We start from the raw sequence: 10,065 nt of genomic DNA, 5'->3' as shown, positions 1-10,065 counted from the left end.
AGGTCATCTAGTTTGTTTTAAGTCCTTTCAAGGCTGGAACTTAATGGCTATTTTGTTCCATAATCAGCATACCTAAATTTCTACTTCAAAAACAGAAAGACTCGCATTCAAGAAAAAACAAAAACAATGTTTGTTCATTTATTTGAATGAAATGGTCATTTAAGGATTGAGTCATGTATGCTTGATTAAAACAAACAATTCTTTAACAATAAGAACTTTACTAGGTTCAAATCAATCTCTTGATTTGATTTCCACAAACCTTTAGCATTGTTGCTTAGACCATGTCGACAAGCTAACATTCAAAAGCTTTATTTTGATGGACTTTTGAAAGTAGATTGGTTTCTAGATCAATTCAAGACAAGCTAGTCTTACTTGTTGAAAGTAACAAAAGATATGAACTATTGTTAGAACACCTAGACAATAGAGTTCAAAGCTAAAGAAAGATTTTATGACTTTATTATTTCACCTGAATTAGAGTGAACATAGGTTTATTTACTCAATGTGATATAAATTTGAATCTGTTTGGCAAGTTCAAAGATTCAGAAGTATAAAATCCACTTGGCAAGAAATCATAAAGATCTAGGTTAGATCATGTTGATGATTACTTAAGTCAAGAATGATCATCAATGATTGTGTGTTGTAATTTCACGATCGAGCTCCATAAGATATGGTATATCTAAATTGGAATGATCGAAATCAATTCTTACTTGATTCGATCAATGATGAATCATAAAGAATCTTCCTATAGTTTCTAAAACAAAATGCTCAACTACCACCAAACTAAACCAAATTCGTCAAAGCTATTGAAAAATAATTTCATAATACTTTTTCAATTATATATATACAAAGAGTTGCTAAACTCAGTGGGAGCTTAGTGTTTGTTATTCGACAACCAAGGCCCATATATATATATATATATATATATATATATATATATATATAGAGGGGAGGGCTCTCGTAGGAACACTTTTCTCCGTAAGAACACTTCTTACGGTGAGAACTCTCTCTGAACCGTAAGATCGAGTCTAATCCGACCGCCCAAATTAATTATGTGAGTAATGGCAGTTTTGTAATTCTTTGCCGACCTACCCCTTTCTTCTTCCTCTTTCACGTCACTTCTTTTTCTCTCTCTAAACTCTTTCAACTTCACTCTCCCTCTCTTCCTCCTACAATTTCGCCCAAATTTATCCCAAATTATCACATTCTTCATCAAATTCATGCTATTTTACATCATATAGTCGATACCGAATTTTCCAGATTCTGTGTTAATTCAAAGGTATGCTTTCAAATTTAGGTTTAGTTTTCAATTTTGTAATTCCAGTTACTTGTTTTGTTGATATGTATGTTTGATTTTTGTTCATTTCGGATTATATGTTGATTGCATATCTTCCGGATTTCGTGTTTTTTTGTTCAAATTCGTTTTAGATTGTTATGGAAATTAATTGAATTTTGTATCTACTTTGTTCTAAATTTCTGGTATTCTGCTCTAAATTTTGCTTGTTTGAATAGCTGCTCATCTTCTTATGTCAATTTTTGGAAAAGACTTCCTCCAGACTGTTATTGAAAGTCCATTATGGACCAAACTATGAAACTAATATGTCGTTTCTTCTCGTGAACTGATCTTGCTTGTGGCGTTATAATTGATAAATCATCGTTGCTTATGTTCTAAATAATAGTTTCTTATGTTCTAAATCGTCGTTTCTTATGTTCTAAATCATCGTTGCTTATATTCAAAATAATAGTAGTGCGTCATGAATCACAATAACTCTAATGAACTTCCATTAGAGTTGCTGTAAGAGCTGGGAAACAGGTTGACGGAGATGCAAAGATGCATTGAAAAATGGTTGGAGGTGCATATGAAAGGGGATGGAAGGGTCTGGGTTGGGAGGAGGGTTGGTGTAAGGAGGGAGTTGGAAGATGTGAAAATGGATCTTACTTAAACTTTGTGAGTCCCAACCGTGTAAACGGAGTTTGGCATGGAGGTTGTGACAGGAGGATCCAGCAAAGTGAATTGGTAATCCGTAGGAGGTTATGAGATGAGAAATCTGAAGGAGTTGATTGAGATGGCCTTGTGTTGGAAATGGTACCATCACCACTACTACTGTTGGTGGAGCAATTTGAATACATGCATTTTGGTCTCTCTTTTTGGAGTGGGGATCAGGGGATGGGTAAAGTTTGCAATGATTCAAACTTTGTGCTTGTAGTATGAAAGGATCTTAGGGATGAGATTTATATGGTATAGCATATACTACTTCGTAGCTTGTAAGCAACAACCTATCAGTAACATTAATGATCCATAACTTGTAGGCTACAACTTAGTAGTAACATGTACTACATATGAGGCTACCATGCTGAAATGGGCCATGGACATCATCATTGCCACTGAGGTTGAGAGGCATATTATCAGCAAGGAGCAGTCTCTATATAATTGTTGCATATATATAGTTTCATATTATACCAAGAATCATAAGCCGAATTTAAAGATGATAGAAGTAATACTAATTCTCTTCCTTGCAGCAATCTCTTATACGGAGTACTATATTTCTTGTTCTAAAACACAAGAAAATGAGGGCCAAAAGGGCTTCCCCTCACAGGGAACTTTACACCAATTTGACCCCTCAAAAGTCAAAACCTCACATCTACTTTGCTAAGCTAGGCAAGATCTGCAGCTCGATCATGAATTTGCGATATGGAAGCGTACAGGCTTTGGTGGTTCAATCTGCGAAGATGGCAAAAGAGGTCCTTCAAACACAGGATCTAAACTTTTGTTACAGACCACCAACGTTACTAAGTTTGGGACGCAAATACTAAGTTATAATGGGTTACACATAACGTTTTTTCATAGATTTCACTACTTTAGAGAGATTATGAAGGTTTGTGTTGTTCATCTCTTTAGTTCAAAAAAGGCCGAGTCTTTTGTTCCAATTTGACACGAAGAAGTCATGAGGATGATAAACAAGATATCTGCCCCGCCCTCTGCTTCGGAAATTGTTAACTTGAGTGACTTGCTTATAACTTTTGCTAGCTCCAATATATGCAGAATTGCTTTTGGCGACAGGTATGTACATTAACGACCTATTTGATTTGGTTACCGATATTAATAAAATGTAATGGTGATTCGACGATTATTATGTTTCACAGGTATGGTAGCGATGATGAAGGGTGTCACAGGCTTCTAAGTGAAGCTTAGGCTATGTTCGCCACCTTCTTGTCAAGTTGTAATATTTGACAGGGTAACTAGTTGCGTAGCTACTTGACAAGTTGTAATATTTGGCAGGGTGCGTATGTTCTAATTATTGTTTCATATGTTGTAATTATTGTTGCATATGTTCTAATTGTTTTATTTTCTATAGATAGTACTACATGCATTGTTTTCTTGAATATTTTGTGAAAACCTATTAGCTCAAATGGTAGAGCAATGTGTCATTGCACATGGATGTAGGTTCGAATCCTACATAGGTCCAAACAAACTTTTCTCAGGGTCTGCACAAATCTGAGCCACATCAGTCCAATATCCTGAGACATCTTTACAGCATCCTCCTCCACAGCATCCTTAGTCTCACAAACCGACTCCACCAGACAACCCACAGAACCAGCCAAAAAATAGTACTCTATTCATTTTTAATCATGTTCTAAAACGTATGCTTTATGTTCTAAATAATGGTTCATATGTTCTAAAAAGTAAATATTGTGTAAACAAGGGGGTTAGGAGCATGCATTTTATTAAGAACATAAAATTAATTTTGGGTTAGACAATCAACAAATCAAAGATAAATAGACAAGATAGTATTCTAATCATTTTTTATCCGTGTTCTAAAACGTAGGTTTTATGTTCTAAATAACGGTTCATAAGTTCTAAAAATTAAATATTGTGCAAACACATGGGGTTAGGAGCATGTGTTTTTACTAAGAACATAAAATTTTGGGTTAGACAATCAACAGAACATAGACAAATAGACAAGATAGTATTCTAATCATTTTTTAGTCGTTGTCTAAAATGTAAGCTTTATGTTCTAAATAATGATTCATATGTTCTGAACGTAAATATTGTAAACAAGGGGGGTTAAGAACAAAGCAAAGGGCATTGATATTAGAACCAGTTCTCTCATATACGATATGAATAAGACATAAGGTCTAAAAGATACAAACATTATCTTCTCTCATATACAAACAATAAGACCTAAGGTCTACGATATCAATAATAGAACTAGTTCTCTCATATACGAAAATAAAACACTAATATTTTAATCCTTTTTCAGTTATGTTCTAAATTTGAGCTTAACGAGCTAATTCGAGCTTAAATAGTCGAACATGAAGTTAATCGAGCTTTGCTCAATTACATAACGATCGTTGTTTCTTTTAGGTTGGTTATTAACATAAGTAATGAGATTTTACTGGAATATTCTCACTTTAAAAATACTTTAAAGTCTTTTTTAGTCCATGTTCTAAAAAGTTGAACTTTTGTTCTAAACAATGTGGTATATGTTCTAAACTTGTGTGATTAACCTACGTGGGATTCGAACCCACATCTTTTGTGCATTTGCACAAAGCTCTACCTATTGAGCTAGTAGGCTAGTTGTTTTTCAATAGAAAAAATAAAAGTAAAGAAAAAACATGAACTTGAACTCAAAAAGTATAAATCTAAAAACATGAACTTAAAAATCAACGGGCTCATGTTCTATAAATCATTGCATATGTCCTAAAAATTAAGGCTATAGTTCTAAAACTTAAATCATGTGTTCTAAATATGTCAAAAATGGAATTTGAAGTGCATCTATAAAGGCCAGCAAAGCAGAGTTATCCTCACCATGAGCTATAGCATAGTCTGGTCGGACCTGCAGCAAACGTTGATAACATAACACAGCTTCTTGAGGCATACCCAGAGTCTGTACGAAGGACAGAAGAAGAATAAGATAGACAACCTGAATAAAATAGTGGAAGGGGAATAAAATTCTATGGCAGGATGTTTTTTGGCTATTTTCCATGTAATTTGGTTGGAGAAGAATAATTGGGATTTTCCTTGGCGTGAATCTTCGAATACTTTGTGGAACAGTGGTGTATTTAGCTTCTTTTTGAGCAATACTCCAAATATTTACAGTGTACAATCCTTCTTGGACAGCTTACCTTGTGTACATTTCCTAAGTTTAGATAGGCATGTACACATGTAGGCTTGTGTTTGACAGCTTCCTGATATAAAGAAAAGGAAAAAAGATCTTATATAAAAGTTTGAGCCATAGATTATATAGCATAACGATCATAAATGGTTGGCTTTTGCTATCTGTATTAGGATAGTAGTTAGAGTAGAACAGAGCGAAAAAATCACCATTGACCACAAAATGACTCGAGGATACTTGTACAAAAAAAACACACAAAAGTCGGATAACATACATAAACAAGAACACATAAAAAAGGAACAAAGGAGCAAGTTATGTCATTCTAAAGCTTTATGTTGTCCAAACATTCTATATAGTTAGGCATTAAGGAAATAAATATGTTGAAGTGGTATTGTAGAATCATTACTTCTCTTTTTTTATATAGTTTGGTTGGATGAGTTGTACGTGAGTGAAAAGAGTATCCAATTCAAAAAGTCACACAGGGTCACATACAGAAAGAGCTAAATGAAGTTTGATTAGTATATGTAATTGCAGGTCGACTTTTCAGGCGGAAAAACAAATCTGAGAATCAATCTGAATCCACCCCAGTAGATGCTTGAGCTTGAAGACCATCGTAAATGGACACAACCAAAGCATAGAGACTATACAAATGTTGGGTGCTCTTTTTATTTGATCAACATTAGTCTCATATATCTTTCCTTTTTATCCCTAAACAATCAAAACTTATGGAGGCTGCATATCTTCATTTCCTGTAATGATTCCATAATATGATGCAGATATCATATGAATGCTAAGTGCCACATGATGTCAATACGGGGGCTGATATAAAGATTACTGCATCAAACTTGGACTCATTCTTGGCTAATAATTAAAGCCACGATTAAATTTTAGGCTTTTCGTCTGCAGTAATTTGTTTAATAAAATTAACTCTGTTTGCTAAGCATTTACGCTTATTGATTCACTGAATGTGAACTGAGTTTCTAATAAGACAATAGTTATTCGAAAATACTACAGTTAGAAGACAGTAATTACAATAAACTCGCATATGTTCTAAAACTTAAACTTTGTGTTCAACTTATGGCGTATGTTCTGAAATATATGGTGTAAGTTCTAAATCTTAAGCCTTGTGTTCTAAAACTTATGGCTTATGTTCTAAAACTCAAGACATATGTCCTAAATCATACTCCTTGTGTTCTAAACTAAATATTTAGAACTTGAACTCAAAAAGGTTAATTCTAAAACATGATCTTAAAAATCAACAGACTCATGTTCTATAAAAACCTTACATATGTCCTAAAACTTAAGGTTTTAATTCTACAACTTAAGGTTTTAGTTCTAAAACTTAAATCATGTGTTCTAAAAATTATGATGTATGTTCTAAAACTTATACCATGTGTTCTAAATCTTAAGCCCTATGTTCTAAAAAATAGACCCGTGTGTTCTAAAATTCTAAAATGTTAAAATCCTCTAATGTGACAAAAATGCTATGCAAACCTGATACTACATGGCTCACTTTCTGCTCATTAAGTAGCAGAAGTTGGAACTTGGAAACACATATCATGATATACAATATATGATAAACAATGTCTGAGTGATCCATGAAAAAGTTTGTATTTTTAGCAGATTCTCACCGGCAGTTTATCCGCTTCAGAAGCCTGACAAAGCATTTCAATATCCCTCGGTTTTCCAAAGTAGAAGTCTCTTTCTTTTTCCAGCAGGTCCACAGAAAGCTTTAGCTCGGTAATCTGCGTGAAGAAGTGGATTTTAGCAACAAAGCCAGAATGCGGCTGCATTTAGTTGATTAGACTATTTTTACCCGAACAACAATAACATTGAGAGGAAAAACAGAATCATTCAAAGGTTTTCATGGAATAAAATAGTCAATGATGTATCGCAAATACTGCAGCCATGCATGGAAGGACATGAATGTATCATAATACTGCAGCCAGGCATGGAAGCACAACTCATTATTTTAGCAGCTTTCTCATTGATTAAAAAAGATGATAGTTCTGAGTATGTTTGTCACAGAATCAGTAGTTTTAAAAAGTCCAAGTAAAACAATTAACAAGCAGCTAATCATTGTGCAATACACTGGTATTAGCATGAAAGAAGAATTTCCTATCCTTAAAAAATACAAAAAAAACATGACTACCCTAATTAATCGGAGGGCATCACACATTCACGCCTTACCTCCTGAGATAGAACCTCGATTTCTTCTAAAGAGTCTTCCCCAACAGCAGGGAGGTGCCTTCCCTTGTTTGAGGCCTATAGGAAAGACATAGTTAAAACATGTAAGGACTCAACAGAGTCAGCACACAACTACTCATAATTTGGTGGTATGAAAAAAGAATTCTAGCAAATATGCAAAAAACCATAGCAAAAATTAACTTTAGCTATATGTTCTAAACAATTATGCCGTATGTTCTAAAATCTATGGCGTAAGTTCTAAACCTTAAACCTTGTGTTCTCCAAAAATTACTTACATTTTGAAAATCTTCACATAAAATTTTTAAGTCAGATGCTTACTGAAGAATAGAACATAATTAAAAAAAATAGAACATTAAATCAAACAATTAGAACACCAAATCAAACAATTAGAACATCAATCAAACTTAATATTAGAATCATAAACTCCAAAAAAAAAAATCAGAAATTAAGATATTAATCACAAAAAATTGGCACATACGTACTCAGGTCTCAACTCATCCAAGAACCAAAATTCAAAAAACCAAATCACTCTACAAATGTTCAACTCAACAAGTTCATGTTCTAAAAAACCATAGCAAATATTCTAAAACTTAAGCTACATATTCTAAAACTTGTCAATACTTACGAATTGTAGGAGGATCTTCTTCGGTAGGGGAATTTGCTTGAATAACTTGCACATCATCTACATCATCACATTGCTTGTCAATATATTTCTTGATATTCGAAATTAAAAAGAAAATCAACAAAAATTTACAAAATTAATAAAATTAACAAAATGATGCTAAAATTGTTAGAAATTCAACGATTAAACTGACCTTGTTAATTTGTATGTCACATCACAAGAATTCTCTTGTTCGGTTCCGATTCATTCGTTTTTCACTCGAATTTGAAATTTGAAATGTCTAGGGTTTAATTTCACGATTTTTTTTGATCCGATTTTGCCAAAATTTTCGGTTGATAGATATTTTAAGGAAGAATAAGAAGAATTTTAGTAAATTGCTACGAGAAATTCGAAGAAAATGTTAGAAATTGGTGAGAAATTGGAGGGAAAAAGGAGCGAAACAGGAGAGAGAAAATGCGGGGGTTTTAGGTTGAAGAAAATGGGGGAGATCGTTTTTCTATTTTCGGTTATGAGATGTTCTAAGAAATTCGGATTAATTACTGTTTTGCCCTTAATGGCTGGTGACACGCGTAGCATCGTATCCGTTGGATCTAATTTAATCCTACGAATTAAAAGGTGTTCTTATTGTAAGAAGTGTTCTTACACAAGGAAGTGTTCTTACCGGATCCCTCCCCTTTATATATATATATATATATATATATATATATATATATATATATATATATATATATATATATATATATATATTATATATATATATATATATATATATATATATATATATATGTATAAAGAGGAGCTTTTTTAAGAGATTTCGGAGCGCCACGTAAGATTTCCACGTCATCACATATAATTAAGTTATTAACTAATTAAATCTATTACTATATACTAAAAGAGACACCGGGAGTGACACGTGTCAATTCCTGATGCGATTTTTTCCCGCCAAAAACCCTTTCCTAAAAAAATAATTTTTTTTTTATTTTTTATTTTCTCTCCTTTTGTATAAATGTTTATAAATAGAAAAAAATATAGGATTACGGAGTATTAAATATGACATTTTTAAACAATTTTGGTAATATTTAGTCAGATCGTCATATCAATAATAAAAAACATTCTTACTCAATATTTTGTTTATATTAAGCATATCAAATATTTAATTTGGTCAAATCAGCATATTAAACATATAAAATATATAATACATAATAGAACGGAAATTGTATATTATATGATAAAATGAGTATGTTCGAGATTTATTAATTACGCAATAGATTAAAGGGATAGATATTTCAGTTAAAAAAGATGGTCAATTAATAATTTTAAAATAACCGTGCGTGCACGGGACCTAATCTAGTAAATAATATTAGAGTCTTTCCATGATTGACCACTTAATTAATATGATAAAAAATAGATTCCAACTAAAATTTATCCTACTTCTCTTCTCCTATTTGTATATATATACATACATATAAACTTCTTTTCGGTATCTACCAAAACTCACGTATAACACAAAAAAATCAACGTAATTTTTTTTTTGTACACAGCATAATTGTTTATGCTCCATCGGCTTAAGAACTTGCTATTCGTTTATATGTGTTCATTTAATACTATTACCTCCGTTCTTTTTTAAATGACACAATTATTTAGGCGCGTTTGCCAATGCACGATTTCAAACATTAATATGTTCCATTATGGATAAGAAAAAATTATAAAAATTTGATATTTAAAAAGTATTTATTGAGATGAATCTAATAAGACCCCACACGACTATATTTTTTCTTAAGCATAAATCACAAAAGGAGGTCAAAGGAACATGTGTGAATAGTGTCAAAAACTCAATTGTGTCATATAAATAAGAACAGAGGAAGTATTTTGTATGCCTACTGGATATTGATATATTTGTATTTTTGTATGCCTACTGGATATTGATATATTTGTATTTTAGTTTTTGTTGTGCTTGATTTCATCTTGCTTAAGTAACTCACGTACATCAATTCTTTGCTATGTTTCAGCGCAAAAGTCGATGGTTCAAGGAGGGTGATCGATGCAACAAATTATACGGAGTAGTGTTTATTATAATAAATGGTAATTGTAATTTCAATTACCTTAATAATTTTTAATTGC

The 10,065-nt window shown here is 32.4% G+C and overlaps 1 protein-coding gene and 1 long non-coding RNA gene across 2 annotated transcripts; one reads left to right on the top strand and one right to left on the bottom strand.

Annotated features, from left to right (window-relative positions):
- The first annotated feature begins 1,114 nt into the window (after nucleotides 1-1,114).
- On the top strand, nucleotides 1,115-3,381 carry LOC110776812 (uncharacterized). Its single transcript, XR_002530264.2, has 3 exons — nucleotides 1,115-1,276; nucleotides 2,518-3,058; nucleotides 3,142-3,381. It is a non-coding gene; the product is annotated as an uncharacterized lncRNA (long non-coding RNA).
- A 1,198-nt stretch (nucleotides 3,382-4,579) lies between these two features.
- On the bottom strand, nucleotides 4,580-8,411 carry LOC110776813 (uncharacterized). Its single transcript, XM_056826635.1, has 6 exons — nucleotides 8,138-8,411; nucleotides 7,948-8,004; nucleotides 7,305-7,379; nucleotides 6,746-6,859; nucleotides 5,125-5,187; nucleotides 4,580-4,886 (listed from the first exon to the last, which is right to left on the bottom strand). Exons 2-6 carry the CDS (start codon nucleotides 8,002-8,004, stop codon nucleotides 4,728-4,730), a joined length of 468 nt encoding a protein of 155 aa, XP_056682613.1. The 5' UTR covers nucleotides 8,138-8,411; the 3' UTR covers nucleotides 4,580-4,727.
- Nucleotides 8,412-10,065: the final 1,654 nt, after the last annotated feature.

This window comes from Spinacia oleracea, chromosome 4 (assembly GCF_020520425.1).
Source record: "Spinacia oleracea cultivar Varoflay chromosome 4, BTI_SOV_V1, whole genome shotgun sequence".
In the NCBI taxonomy this organism is placed as follows: Eukaryota; Viridiplantae; Streptophyta; class Magnoliopsida; order Caryophyllales; family Amaranthaceae; genus Spinacia; species Spinacia oleracea.
The sequence above is the reverse complement of the archived record's forward strand: the minus strand, read 5'-3'. Positions and strand labels throughout refer to the sequence as shown.